The sequence below is a fragment of the Salvelinus fontinalis genome, chromosome 10, assembly GCF_029448725.1.
Source record: "Salvelinus fontinalis isolate EN_2023a chromosome 10, ASM2944872v1, whole genome shotgun sequence".
NCBI lineage: Eukaryota > Metazoa > Chordata > Actinopteri > Salmoniformes > Salmonidae > Salvelinus > Salvelinus fontinalis.
In genome coordinates this window covers 3,314,088-3,329,813 of record NC_074674.1, presented here as the reverse complement: position 1 = coordinate 3,329,813, position 15,726 = coordinate 3,314,088, and the positions used below count along the sequence as shown (strand labels likewise).

The window sequence follows — 15,726 nt, the reverse complement described above, 5'->3', positions numbered from 1 at the left end:
GTTTAGAATAAGGATCACACATTCACACTTCAGATACATTTGTATACAAAGCTTTGTTTCTAAGTTTATTTGTTTGAGAGACTGTACAAAGACAATCAAGGCATACATACACTTCCTGATCTCATTAGCATCTCTGGGGGAAAACCAGGCCAGATCTGTGTGTAGTGCCCCACTGTTCTCTGACCATTATCCACTGTAACAGTTGACAACCAAGACTCCCAAAAAAGGCATTTTCTATTCCTGCTTAAGGTAGTTGTAGTTTGAACAAAACGCACTGGGATGTCAGTTACAAAACACATTCAGCAATAAATGAGGCTGATAGAACAAAAAATATATATAATTCAGGGAACAAGAGAGCAGGGCAAATAATGATTTAGAAGGACAGTCATCATTTACAAAGTTGGGGTATGACTGACAAGATAGTGAAGGCATGAGGTCAACAGGATTTAATAATATCTCTGAAGCATCATACCACAATGTCTAGACTTCATCCATGCGGCTCTGCAGTGTTTGTGTTCTGCTATGAGTGACCCGCAGCCTAGACGCTCATCGTCCAAACACAGACAAGATCCCACAGGCACAGATTTGATTTGGCATGACAAAAAATAATAATCCCAATGTAAATCACTTTATTTAATATACCCTTTAATCTTATATTTAGAGAAAACAACAACAATCATTGAATAGGAGTAACTACGCCTGTAATGTTGATAAGGACAATTGGTTCATGTGACCAGTCTCAGAACATTTGGAGAGGGACAATGAAAGGTTCTTAACTTCTGTTAAAAAAAAGAGCATTTCATTGGGGCGAGAGATTAAAGTCCATTAAGGCCATTGGCTGAGATGGAGAAGGTGATGTGTGCAAAGATAAATGTGCGTTGGAGGATAGCGGAAGGGCCTGGGAGACAAAGGGGTGGGGCACAAGAGCTTTTAGCTCAGCGTTTCCCCAAACTCGGGTCTGGGGACCCAAAGGGGTGCACATTTTGGTTATTGCCCTAGCACTACACAACCCATTCAAATAATTAACTAATCATTAAGCTTTGATTATTTTAAATCAGCTGTGTAGAGTGAGGGAAAAAACAAATGTGCACCCCTTGGGGTCCCGAGGGCAGAGTTTGGGAAACGCTACTTTAGCTGGTCGAAGTGAGCTTGGTCCATGGGGTAGCACCACGCACTTCAAAGGGCTGATCATTGGCGAAGATGTGGCTACACAGGTCATCCAGAGGGGGCTCGGGGTCTGTGGTGGCAAACTGAGCAGCATCTTCAATTTCCTTCCTCACCGCGATGTCAATCTCCTGCACACATACAGGACAAGGGAAGTTTGGTCTTTACATCCTCAAAGACATGCTTCTGTTAGCTGTAACTATTTTCAATGTGTCAATAATCATGCGTTTTTCAAACAAATTCAGCTATTTTGACTTTGTGCGGGTAACTGCCAAAATAAAGGAAACACTTGAGTAAATGAGGGATACAAAGTATGAAAGCAGGTGCTTCCACACAGATGTGGTTCCTGAGTTAATTAAGCAATTAACGTCCCATCATGCTTAGGGTCATGTACAAAAATGCTGAGTTGCCCATTATTTTGGCTACCATGGCTAGAAGAGATCTCAGTAACTTTGAAAGAGGGGCCTCAAGGTAGCATAGGGGGTTTAAATGGTGTGTGGGTGTGTGTCAGTCACCAGATCTCAATCCAATTGAACACTTATGGGAGATTCTGGAGCGGCATGAGATATCGTTTTCCACCACCATCAACAAAACATGAAATTGATCATGGAAGAATGGTGTTGAATCCCTCCAATAGAGTTCCAGACACATTGAAGCGGCTCATGGTGGCCCAACACCTAAAGCTGGGCGATATGGCCTAAAATCATACATCCATTTTTTCTCTAAAGAAGCTTTGCTAAAATACACTGCATTTCAAACAGTCAGCAATACTCTAATGAAGTCAGGGCTTGTTAAATTATACCTAGGCTAAATATAAGTATTCCACAACCATAAGACCCACTAATAATTACATGTTTAACCTGCTTTTAATTTTTATGATCAATGATCTTGCTTTCAAGTCTATCTGAATGCCCCTTTATATTAAAAATGTAATGAGAACCACGCATAAGCATTCACTACTGACCAACTTCTTGTAGCAGACATGATAGAAAATTAACACAGATCTCAAACAATCTCTCAAGCACAAGCACACTTGCTAGTGAGTAGCCAGCTAATCTTTACAGTTAGAGTAAACTTGGATCTATTTGCTAGCTAACAAGGTAAAAGAGTTGAATTGTTATGAACACACCCTTGTCTCCAGCTGTTTGAACAGCATGCTAGCCTGTCCACTTTGTTCAGATGTTGAAATCAAGTGGCCTACCTTATTTCTCAGAATAAGTTACTAATTCCTTATATAATAACTTTATGGCTATTGCACATTTATAAAACACATACTAGCTGTCTAGTCTAACAGTCTGTGGGTTAAATGCTGCTAGCAGTACGTGGTACCGCAATGTTGCCCGCAACAAACTGAGTATATATTTTCCAGAATAAATGTTCATTGATACTCCCGTTTTAGTAGGGTCTGCTCTTTGCACAATTTGAGTTGAAACATAAAAAGGGTATTCTTAGAAAGATTAAGTTTGTCTATTACAGTCAAATAATGTCTCAATATGACCGATTCTGTTGGACCAACCCTCAAATAGCGAGTTGAAACCGCGTATTGAAGAAGTGATCTTTCATCTTTGTTGTTGTGAGTGTTAAGTTAATGTTTTAAGTATCCCTATATTTCTATTATTACGGGGCTTTCACTCTGTCAAGAGTGCACCTGCGCGGGAAGTTTAGTTGTTGATGGACCTACCCTTGAGTGGAATGGCTACCCTGTAGTGTGTTCATACGGTATAGTAAACTTTGTTAAACTGGAACCTTGTCGTTGTGTCCTTTCGAGTTAACAGTGAGTGCCAGGTAGGGGAGTGGCTGTGTGTGTGTGTGTGTGTAAACGGGAAGGTGTACAGTCACAGCAGAAGGAACGAAAGAGACCAATAGAGAACAAGCGGACATAAGCTCTCATAAAAAAACTAGATTCTTGTGATACAGGCATTTGGAATATTGTGCTAAAACAAACAAATTAATTTGATATGTCGCCCAGCCCTACCAACACCCTATGAAGACACTGTTGGCGTTTCCTTTATGGCAGATACATGTATGCTGCCTATTCATACTGTGTTGAATGTGCAGTATATTAGTGAATGTTTGAGAATCACCTTGAGCTCCTCTATGCTGGCCATGTTGTTGCTGAGCATGCGGTCCTTTAGCATGGAGATGGGATCGCTCTTACTACGGACCTCCTGGATCTCCTCACGTGTGCGGTAGCTGAGGAAGGGGGAAGAGCGGGTAGGGATCAGGGCTATGCAGTGTCACTACAGGGGGGTAGGAGGGCAGGGAGGAGGCTACTGGGGGACATAGCAGAGTGCAGGGACAGCAATATATTAGAGCACTGAAAGCTTAGCTGAATCCCTGGTACGTTGGCACTGATTAAGAAAAACATAGGTACGTAACAATAATCATGACAATAACAACAATAGTAATCTACTATTCCAATAATAACAATATAGATGTAGACTTTTACCTGACCCCAGGATCGCTCATGCTGTGTCCATGGTAACGGTAAGTCTGTAGCTCCATGAGGATAGGGCCCTTAACACAGGTGGTGCACAGAGAAAGTGTAAGTTGTGCTACTTCGACTAAAAACGCACAAACCTGTACACAGTACACACAGAAACAAATCAACCATCCTACATACTGTAAGGTTGATGCTCACCTTTCCAGATCGGCAGTGATCAGCTGCAAACTTGGTGGCCTCTCTAACACACAGGACATCCATCCCATCCACCTGGATACAGATGCATTGTGTGAGACTACGGAATATATTTTGTAAGAGGTACAGGAGCTTGAATATATTAGTTAGCGGTCTACCCTAATGCCAGGAATGTAGTCTCCTCTCTTGTAGTATTCGGTGCTCGCAGCAGAGCGCTCTACTGATGTGCCCATGGCATATTGGTTGTTCTCACAGATGAAAATGATGGGTAACTTCCAAAGAGATGACATGTTATATGTCTCAAAGATCTGACCCTGTGGATGAATAAAAATTCTGTCAACAGTTGGGGTCAAATAAAAACTTGGAGTGTCCTTCATATATGTTTAATGCATGCAGGGTTCAAGAAGCATGCCTTATGTCAAACCTGATTGGCTGCTCCATCCCCATAGAGACTGACACACAGCTGATCATTGCCCAGGTACTTGCAGGCCAGGGCTACACCAGCTCCCAGCGGTACCTGAGGGGAAATTAGGCAGGTGTTATATTTGTGAATCAGATATAAACCAGATGCAAATGAGGTTAAAAGAAATCAAAATGGGATTCTTTCAAATCTAAGATAAAGGAATAACGCAAAACCTTCGTGAATTACCTGAGCTCCCACAATGCCATTGCCTCCATAGAAGTTTTTAGTATACATGTGCATAGACCCTCCCTTGCCCTTAGCAATGCCTCCTCTACGACCTAAGAGACAGCAAAGGAACAAAATTAGGGAATAAAACGGAGAGCGAAAGAGGTTAGTTTTAATGTTTAGGGAGATAAAATCAGAGGTTCAAAGTACAGTGATTAGATCTTATTAGGGTTCTCTATTGGACTGAGTCAAGTCCACTCACCAGTGAGCTCTGCCATGATCTCCCTGACAGTCCCACCCCTGGTGAGGGTGTAGCCATGGGCACGGTATGCAGTGATCAGGTGATCTGACAGGGTGATACCCCCCTCAATGCCAACCGCACAGGCTTCCTATCAAAGAACAACAATCTCTGAGCATTCATATTAAATCAAATTTTATTGGCCACAAATATTTAGCAGATGTTATTGCAGGTGCAGCGAAATGCTAGTTGCTATTTGAATGCAGTGTGTGCGTGTGTCAGTGGAGGCTGGTGGGATGAGCTATAGGAGGACAGGTTCATTATAATGGCTGGAATGGAATAAATGGAACAGAATCAAAAACGTGGTTTCCATGTTTTATGTGTATGATACAGTTCCATTTGTTCCATTCCAGCCATTACAATGAGCCTATCCTCCTATAGCTCCCTCCCACCAGCCTGCAATAGTGTGTGTTCATGTGAAACTGTATGCTTGCTTATACAATAGGTGAGAGTGATTGTGTCTTCTAACCTGGCCATCATACAGGTGACAAAAGCCTCTGATGATCTTCTGCTTGTAGAGCTGGTCAGCCTTCAGCTCCATGCGTCTTATGGTCTGCATGGTACGATAATACTTCAGCCCCTCCTCCCGGGTCAGAGTGGCTGTCAGGGGTGGGCCCTCCTCCAGACGATGAAGGTCAACTTTCTGCAGGAAAACACACAATGAGAACTCAAGGCAGACCGTGAACATCAAAATCAGCTACACATTTGTGTATATTTTTTTGTTTTACCTTTATGTCAAAGGTGGCCTCAGGTGTGAAATCAGCATACGAGCGTGACGCCACCACCAGGCTGGTGGCCTAAAATAAAACAGAGGACACTTGAGAGAAACACCCCACACATACATTTAACTGGACATCTCGTCTTTTCACAACCCAAATCTACTTCGCAAGACCTGCGGTTGGGCAAGCCAGGAGAGGCAGCACAAAAGCATCTGCGGTAAGACAGACCCATAAAGTGAGAGGTAGAGTGAAAAACTATGGTATGGAACATAGCTATACTTCCAGAGGTTGATCCACACACCACAACGAGACTGAAGAAACACTCCATTGGTACTGACAAGCACCAGTGAAAAGTCAGACTTGTCTTGAAAAACACTGAACCAATCAACTAACAAGAATGCCTCATTGCCTGAAAAAGACATCCAGAATATTTCCGTCACTCTGAAAATCAAATGTGTGTTCAAATGTGAATGGTTAATGAAGGAGAAATATATTATTGTGTTGTAGACCAAATTTCAGGGTGGGCAGGTTCACACAGCCAGTCAATTCAAGCACTAAGGAATATGAGAGATCACACCATGGGATAGCCTTACATGCTGACCACACCGGTTGGGTCACGTGCACGAGCGTTGCAAAATAAATGTACACATACATGTTATTCAATCATTGCACCCACACTGCTCACGCGCGCCAACGAGCATCTACGTTGCCAGGCGCTAAAATAGAAGTTGATTCTATTTGTCGCAGAACGTACTGCATGTCCTGCCTCTCCCAACTTCTCATTGGGTTTTAGGAACATATACCCACATGAGTGATTGAAAGATGAACTTAAGTCAGTTGTGGTAATGCATCTTATTATAAAAGATAGTAGTTAATCGCCATATAAAGTCCAAAGAATAGAAACGATTCGGTTGACCGTTTTATGTGTGGATTAATTGTCGGAGTAGAGGACCTTGTCCATTTCAGGTAAAATAACAGCTCAATGTTTATATCACAGGACAAATTAGCTAGCAACTGCAAGCTAGCTAGGCAAATTGCCATACATGTTTTATGCTTTTCAACCTGTCCCCAAATGAATATCATTTGTTCAGAGTTTGTTTTGATACTTCAACCTCCGTGTCGTGATCGCGTTTGGTGTGGGGGGACAAAATAAATTTGCGCACGATGGCGGACGCACGTGCGCGTCTTGTTTGGGCATGGTGTTAGTAAGAGAAAACAGGCAGATCACAGCATCTGTGCATCAGGCAAAGTACTGTAAAAGCATGAATGGTGGTGAGGGGAGGAATGTAAGATACAGAGGGGCTGCCGCTACTCCCAGCAAGCTGTGGCTCTGGTAAAGGAGTGTCTTCAGTCAAGCTAAGGGCAATCTCAGGGTGCTGAAGCAACGCTATGTCAGTATTCTTGCTCCTCTCTGCCAGCTGATGCTCAAATATGGATGAGTCAGAAGCACCCCTGTTAGTACTGATGTCAGGTTCTGAAACATTTAATTCACGAATTTGTTGGTCCACGTTAAGAGGTATTTCTGGTGATGGTAGTTCTAGCGTTAGTCGGTCAGAGACCATTTCTGCTTCTGTTAAAGTGTGGTCTATGATGGGCACAGAGGTTAATGGAGGCTCTGGTAAAATCGATTCTGATACTTGAGAGTCCATTGCAGCTGACTGTGAATATGAGTTTGATGCTGGAATAACTGGGTTTGTACCAAGTGGTTCGCATAAAGTTAATTTTGAAACAGAGGCGACATTTATGGGTTCTTCTAAAGGTTCTAAAACAGTCGGGGCAATATCTGCTAAGGGTTCTGGTGAGTTAAGATTTGGTTGCTCTGATAAGGATGATTCTGAGACTGGCAGGTCTGTATTTATCACATGCTTTAGTGATGTTAGATCTGCAAATGGTTTGTCAGTGTCAAATGACTCCTCTTCAGATTCACTGCTAAAGGCAGGGGACCGATTGACCAGAGTGACCTCTGGGGATTCTTTAAGTATTAGTCTGCTGGCAATTTTAAGTTCTGGGATCAGTACAGCACTGTGGTCTGTTTGGTTAAATGTTAGATCAGTCTGACCTGTTAAAATTGTCTACTAGAGGACTGTGTGAGAGAGTATAAATCTATGTCTGGCTTGTAGGGTAGTAGTGCTGGATCTGAGTCTGGCGGAGAGGTAATATCAGCATACTGCCCCTGGACCGCCAGCAGCCCTGCACACGGAGGACTGCGGAGAGAAGAGCCAGGCAGAACAGTCACTGCAGAGCCGAGAGCAGGGGTGTCAAACTGATTCCATGGAGGACTAAGTGTCTACTTGTTTTTCCTTTCAATTTGGTGTCCAATTAAGACCTAGACAACCAGGTTAGGGGAGTTCATAAATAATCACTGACCTTGAGTTATGAATTATGACTAAATTATTTATACATTTAACGTAGAAATATAACTAATTGAATTCTACCCTGTTTTTCTGTATTGATAAATAATGTTAGTTCATAAGAAAGAGGTTATGTAGTATGTACATGGGAAGAGAGGAAGGTATGTGTGTGCCTAAAGAAAACAAAGTGGATCATTAAACTATGTTTGAACCGACCCGGCTATAACTCTGAGGAGATAAGATGGGAAATCTGGAGGGGCCCATCATGTCCTGTATCTGGAGGGGACTGGAACTGTCAGCTGTGTGGTAATAAACTTGTGAGACTCCAGGAGAGAGAGAGAATCCAAAGTTTAGTGTGTATGTATGTGCGTAGGTTTAGAGAATAGTATAAAAGGAACGTTTTTGTATATGCACAACAGACCTCTCGTAAATAAACCTTGCTGACTATTGTAGACTGGACTATGTTTCATTTCAATAAGAACCTTACAAATTCTTAGTAACAGACATAGTAGTTTAATTGAAGTTCAGTTTATGAACATTGAGAACAGAATTCTCTTAACACCTTGATTCATCAATCAAGTACAAGGGAGCAGCAAAAACCTGCAGACACTCGGCCCTCCCGTGGAACGAGTTTGACACATGTAGACGAGAGGTAAAGTCAGCACATTACCCACTGAGGGGGTATACTGCAGCTCAAATAGCTAAAGGTCTGGTGGTTGTTCTGAAGGTTTTGAACCAGTCCAATACTAAAAAGCTATTTTCATCTGCATCATCTGAGTGATTGGCCAAGTCTTCAAGGAATCCAAAACTAGCCGCTAGGAATCCAAACAAGAATGAAAATGTGTTATTATTACACATAAAAAATATATTTTTTCAATTGTTGAAAAAAACTGCACCAACAAAGGCCTTTCAATTGACTCAGCCTTAAAACACATAGGTTTGTTCTAAACCACATTCTCCACACTTATTAACCAAACAACTTTCCACTCACAACATTTAAAACAACTATACTGCTGAGGGGAGGACGGCTCATAATAATGGCTGGAACAGAGCGAATGGAATCAAACATGGAAACCATATGTTTGACTTTAGAGAGGTATCAACTAGAGGTCAACCAATTAAATCGGAATGGCCGATTAATTAGGGCCGATTTCAAGTTTTCATAACAATCGGTATTTTTGTACACCGATTTGCCGTTTTTTTTTTTTTACACCTTTATTTAACTAGGCAAGTCGGTTAAGAACACATTCTTATTTTCAATGACGGCCTAGGAACAGTGGGTTAAATGCCTTGGTCAGGGAAAGAACGACAGATTTTTACCTTGTTAGCTCGGGGATTCGTTTTTGCAATCTTCCGGTTACTAGTCCAACGCTCTAACCACCTGCCTTACATTGCACTCCACGAGGAGCATGCGTGGCAGGCTGACTACCTGTTACGCGAGGGCAGCAAGAAGCCAAGGTAAGTTGCTAGCTAGCATTAAACTTATCTTATAAAAAACAATCAATCTTAACATAAATCACTAGTTAAGTACACATGGTTGATGATATTACTAGTTTATCTAGCGTGTCCTGCGTTGCATACAATCGATGCGCCTACTTCGACAAACGGTGATGATTTAACAAGCGCATTTGTGAAAAAAAGCACTGTCGTTGCACCAATGTACCTAAACATAAACGCCTTTCTTTAAAATCAATACACAGGTATTTTTAAGCCTGCATATTTAGTTACTATACGACCTCCCGGGTGGCGCAGTGGTCTAGGGCACTGCATCGCAGTGCTAGCTGCGCCACCAGAGTCTCTGGGTTCGCGCCCAGGCTGGGCTGGGTTCGCGCCCAGGCTCTGTCGCAGCCGGCCGCAACCGGGAGGGCCGTGGGGCGACGCACAATTGGCATAGCGTCGTCCGGGTTAGGGAGGGTTTGGCCGGTAGGGATATCCTTGTCTCAGTATGTAAAAATGTATGCACTCTACTGTAAGTCGCTCTGGATAAGAGCGTCTGCTAAATGACTAAAAATTAAAAAATGTAAAATGTAATATTGCCTGCTAGCATGAATTTCTTATAATTAGGGAAATTGTGTCACTTCTCCTGCGTTCCGTGCAAGCAGTCAGGGTATATGCAGCAGTTTGGGCCGCCTGGCTCATTGCGAACTGTGGGAAGTCCATTTATTCCTAACAAAGGCCGTAATTAATTTGCCAGAATTGTGCATAATTATGACATAACATTGAAGGTTGTACAATTTAACAGCAATATTTAGACTTAGGGATGCCATCCGTTAGATAAAATACAGAACGGTTCTCTATTTCACTGAAAGAATAAACGTTTTGTTATCGAAATGATAGTTTCCGGATTCTACCATTTCAATGACCAAAGGCTATGATTTGATAGAGCAGTCTGAGCGATGGTAGGCAGCAGCAAGCTCGTAAGCATTCATTCAAACAGCACTTTCGTGTGTTTGTCAGCAGCTTTTGAAATCCTAAACAGCGCAAGCCTATCAACTTCCGAGATTAGGCTGGTGTAACCGATGTGAAATGGCTAGCAAGTTAGCGGGGTGCGCGCTAATAGCAGTTCAAACGTCACTCGCTCTGAGACTTGGAGTAGTTGTTCCCCTTGCTCTGCATGGGTAACGCTGCTTTGAGGGTGGCTGTTGTCGATGTGTTCCTGGTTCGAGCCCAGGTAGGAAGAGGGACGGAAGCTATACTGTTACACTCACAATACTAAAGTGCCTATAAGAACATCCAATAGTCAAAGGTATATGAAATACAAATCTTATAGAGAGAAATAGTCCTATAATAACTACAACCTAAAACTTCTTACCAGGGAATATTGTAGACTCATGTTAAAACCACCAGCTTTCATATGTTCTCATGTTTTGAGCAAGGAACTTAAACGTTAGCTTCCTTAAATAGCACATATTGCACTTTTACTTTCTTCCAACACTTTGTTTTTGCATTATTTAAACTAAATTGAACATGTTTCATTATTTATTTGAGGCTAAATTGATTTTATTTATGTATTATATTAAGTTAAAATAAGTGTTCATCCAGTATTGTTGTAATTGTCATGATTACAAATAAATAAATGTCCGATTAATTGGTATCGGCTTTTTTTGGTACTTCAATAATCGGTATCGGCGTTGAAAAATCATAATCTGTCGACCTCTAGTATCAACACCCACATGCCCGTCCTCCCATGCCCGTCCTCCCCAATTAAGGCACCACCAACCTGTGAACTATAGCTACCTAGTACCTACCAATCAGATCACTTTTGTCTTCGTCAAAGCAGCTGCACTAGGCTATTGGCTCCAAGACCCCTTTCCAATGATAAATAACTAAGTAGGCCTAGCTAGTAGCTATAAATGAATGAGATAGGTCTGTGTGTGCGTGTGGGGAAAAAAGCAAACCAAACAAGGTATTACGAGCAGAAAGCATAGAATAATTGCTTAAAGAGAACATTTCCAAATAAATTATTCTAATGGAGGTGGGTAAATGCAATGTTAGATTATTCTGTAATTGGACCCCAAATAAATAACTAAATGAATGAGTGAAAGTATAGAATATAATGTTAGCATGGGAAAGAAATCATTAGGAATAAAGATGGAGCACAAAATAGGCAGAATCGGGTGTGCCACAGGGATTGTATCACCGACGACACTACAGTAAAACCACATCTTACCTCTGACAAAACCTGGGCTCCCTATCAGCCAGCCAATGGGAGAGAACCAGAGAAGGGAAGGAGTGAGGGAGTACAACAGGAGACATCAAGATAGATACATTAGAGAATCACAGGAAAGATTATTGTCATAAATTAAAGGCAAAATTCAGACAACTCTGTGCCACAAATGTTTGAGTTGTGTTATTCAAGGTGACCAGCCAATCATTGAAAATATTATTCCCCCCTCCCCTATTTATTTTTTTATATCGCTAGCTGCAACATAATACCATCGTGGAATGCATTTTTATGTCTACGAGTCCAGTATGAAGGAAGTTTATTTAACTAGGCAAGTCAGTTAAGAACAAATTCTTATTTATAATGACGGCCTTCCCCGGGTCAATATTGCGCCGCCCTATGGGACTCCCAATCACAGCCGGATGTGATACAGCCTGGAATTGACCCAAGGACTGTAGCAACGCCTCTTGCACTGAGATGCAGTGCCGTAGACCGCTGCACCACTCGGGAGCCCTAGATAAAAGTATTTCACAAGCCAATGCTATCTAGCGTTAGCGCAATTACTGGAAGTCTACAGCAACAGTTAGCATGCTAGCTGTTCCTGTTCATCTGACTCTGGGGAAGTAGATAAATGGCTTCATTGCCTAAATATATCCATTTAATATGAAGAGAATTAGTCATTGGAGCTAATTACAGGGGTTTCCCTTTATAGAAAATTGTTAGGTGGTCCTTCTAAGTGGTAATTTTCAAAAGAATGCAGAAAATATATTGAACTATATTTATTTTTAAATATCTTCTGAGAACTAACAATCAAAATTAATTGGTAGAACTACTGAAAATTTGCTTCACAAAAGCACAATTCTTTACGCCGCCAATATACTTTTCTAGGTAATAGACTGTTAGAGTTTACACTTCCAATGAACTGTGGAGAGGTCAAAATAAAGAAATGTCTACCAAATTTATTAATAAAGGTTTTTCATTACCGGTACTTCTACTTACCATTATTCACCTATGAGCCTCCGTCAAAGCTTTTTCTCATCATTGAGACGGTTGCTACTTATCACGGGATATATTGATTAAAAGCTGACATGGTGGTAAAGAGAGTTTGAATGAGAAAAGTTATCTTTACGGGTTGCCCGTGTGGTTGATCCTTTTGGCGGTAAGTATATACCACAGGAACGTATAATTACATAAACTTTTCAAAGCGCTGGCAGTGCATTTCTATCACCTGAAACATGCGCACAATATAAAAATAGATGCACAAGACACATGCACGTGTTTACATGGTTCTGCACATGCTTTAGGTAATAGACAAATAGATGAACTACCAGCGCCTTGAAAAGTAGATGTAATTATACTTCCTGTGGACATATTGTCTCACATTCCAACAGAAAAATAACTAACCGCACAGACAACCGGTAAAGTACGTTGAAATACATTTGTATTCAACATGCTGGCTTGTTGAGGTCGTGATCGATCACTTTTCTGATTCAAACTGATTTATGTCCGACGTAGAATTCTATGGAATTCAACGTCGGGTTTCCCAATCCAGGCAATCTTGAACGCACCATGATGATAACTATTTTGACAAGTTGGCAGCTAAATAAAACGAGTTGTTAGCTAACTAAGTAGGCATATGATTCGTTGGATTATAGCTAGTTCGCAGATTTACCTAAAACTTGCCAAGTCATATTTAGCTAAAGCCAAGGGCGGCTAGCTAGTTAGTGCGGTACGGGTACGAATCGGGGCCTAGCGGTATGGCAAGGTCAGGACGGCAGCTGAACTGGTCTCGTTTTTTAATTAAAGGACAAGCGGTCATGTGTATCCTATACTAAAATACTATACATAAACAATACTTACATTTCTTCTTGCGCTACCCCTTAGTACGTTGGAGATTATTGTCAACATCTTTTGCATACTATTTGGCCGCCAGCGATCTGCAGAAGGTTTTCCCCTCCGTCCTTCCTGCCTGTCAAAACAAAGGCTACCAAAATGACGTTACGGACAAACCCACGTCGACTGCAGATGACGACATGCGCTACGCCTAAAAAAACAAATGCACGAGCTTCGAGATATAGCAGAAGCACAGGCTTCTTTCTGTATGAGCTCCTACCTCTTGAAGTACACTGCTCAAAAAAATAAAGGGAACACTTAAACAACACAATGTAACTCCAAATCAATCACTTCTGTGAAATCAAACTGTCCACTTAGGAAGCAACACTGATTGACAATAAATTTCACATGCTGTTGTGCAAATGGAATAGACAAAAGGTGGAAATTATAGGCAATTAGCAAGACACCCCCCAAAACAGGAGTGATTCTGCAGGTGGTGACTACAGACCACTTCTCGTTCCTATGCTTCCTGGCTGATGTTTTGGTCACTTTTGAATACTGGCGGTGCTTTCACTCTAGTGGTAGCATGAGACGGAGTCTACAACCCACACAAGTGGCTCAGGTAGTGCACTTCATCCAGGATGGCACATCAATGCGAACTGTGGCAAAAAGGTTTGCTGTGTCTGTCAGCGTAGTGTCCAGAGCATGCAGGCGCTACCAGGAGACAGGCCAGTACATCAGGAGGCCGTAGGAGGGCAACAACCCAGCAGCAGGACCGGTACCTCCGCCTTAGTGCAAGGAGGTGCACTGCCAGAGCCCTGCAAAATGACCTCCAGCAGGCCACAAAAATGGTTTTCAGTCCCCCCTAATTTAACACACCTGATTCTACTAATTAGCTGCTCAAGCCCTTAACTAGCTGAATCAGATATGCTAAGTTAGGGTTGGACTGAACCTACAGGACAGTAGCTCTTCAAGAAGAGGGTTGGACAGCCCTGCCTTAAACTTTGTGAGGGAAGATATCGTTTTTAAATATCCTACCATAACCCTACACTCATTAAAAACACACCACACTATTTGACTATTTTAACATATATAATCCTACCTCAGGCCAACAGCCTGGAAGGACAGGACACCACCACTCAACACACCCTGTAACTCTTTTGACGTCAAATCTCGCACACCACCATATTTTTATGCAGCTGCCACCACAACCTCTATTTTCTGCGACTTATGTTCCATCCCTGTGGTACAGTTGATAACCATTGTTATGAATGCTAAAAAGCCAAAGCCAATTCTCACACGAATCCTCCCAGGATCCCTCCCCTTGACCCATCTACCTCTACTTTCTTCACTGCCTCAACATCCGACAGACACCCTCTGCACTACTCTACCCTCAACCTGTCTCTCTCGCACCGGACATTTCTGATCCCCAGCCCCATGGGCACCTGTGTAACCGATGTGAAATGGCTAGCTAGTTAGCGGTGGTGCGCACTAATAGCGTTTCAATCGGTGACGTCACTCGCTTTGAAACCTTGAAGTAGTGGTTCCCCTTGCTCTGCAAGATTCGCGGCTTTTGTGGAGCGATGGGTAACGATGCTTCGTGGATGACTGTTGTTGATGTGTGCAGAGGGTCCCTGGTTCGCGCCCGGATCGGGGCGAGGGTACGGACTAAAGTTAAACTGTTACACCTGTACAATTATATACACATACTGCTTTTTTCTCCAATACTACACATTCCTTTGTCTCATGCCCTTCTGCACACCTGGTAACGTCACTCCTACACACTGCTGGGACATGCCTATACGTTTGACACCTGTAACAACGTAATGGATTCGTCACAAAAGCTTGTAGTGGATAAATGAAATATCCTAACATCACTTTGTCGGGCAAAGACTCAACATCAAAACAACAAACAATGACTCTTCTGTTTCACCAGTCACTACACCCTGTCTGTGTCGCACCAAACGACGAGCGTCACAAACATCGGGAATCTTCCCTTTCAGTTGGTCTACTTTCACATTTACCGTTACCCCAGTAATCACTCTTTTCAACAGCGCTCTTTTCTTTAGCGCAAAACAAGTCCCATCTCTTGTCCCCATTCGTGTGGCGCGGAACTCCTGCTCCCTCTGACCAGCAGAAACACAAACAATTATCACAAGGCCACGTAACAACCGATACCACAGCACCCAACGTTTTCACCCACCCTGAAACCATGTATGGATCAGCCAAAAGGCAGCGGTCAAGTTTCTGCAAAAATGTTACTCCTACCATCACAGACTTTAAAAAAAATATTTAGCATTACCATCGGTGCAAGCCTCGGGAATTACTAGGCACATACAAAATAAAATGGTAAATAGTCATAAATAGAAACGATGTATAAACTGGTATATTATTTTTTTTATACAGAAACCTACAGGGACCTAGTTTCTCT

The 15,726-nt window shown here is 42.2% G+C and overlaps 1 protein-coding gene across 2 annotated transcripts; it reads right to left on the bottom strand.

Moving 5' to 3' along the window:
• Window positions 1-34: 34 nt before the first annotated feature.
• LOC129863397 (pyruvate dehydrogenase E1 component subunit alpha, mitochondrial-like) lies at window positions 35-13,471 on the bottom strand. 2 transcript variants are annotated; one of them, XM_055935362.1, is made up of 12 exons: window positions 13,323-13,471; window positions 11,469-11,489; window positions 5,457-5,525; window positions 5,198-5,371; window positions 4,693-4,819; window positions 4,452-4,543; window positions 4,227-4,319; window positions 3,961-4,116; window positions 3,806-3,877; window positions 3,614-3,681; window positions 3,249-3,357; window positions 35-1,295 (listed from the first exon to the last, which is right to left on the bottom strand). In XM_055935362.1, the coding sequence occupies exons 1-12, from the start codon at window positions 13,377-13,379 to the stop codon at window positions 1,131-1,133; spliced, it is 1,203 nt and encodes a 400-aa protein (XP_055791337.1). In that variant the 5' UTR covers window positions 13,380-13,471; the 3' UTR covers window positions 35-1,130. The 2 variants fall into 2 exon arrangements, with proteins under 2 accessions (XP_055791337.1, XP_055791338.1); XM_055935363.1 differs by lacking the exon at window positions 11,469-11,489.
• Window positions 13,472-15,726: the final 2,255 nt, after the last annotated feature.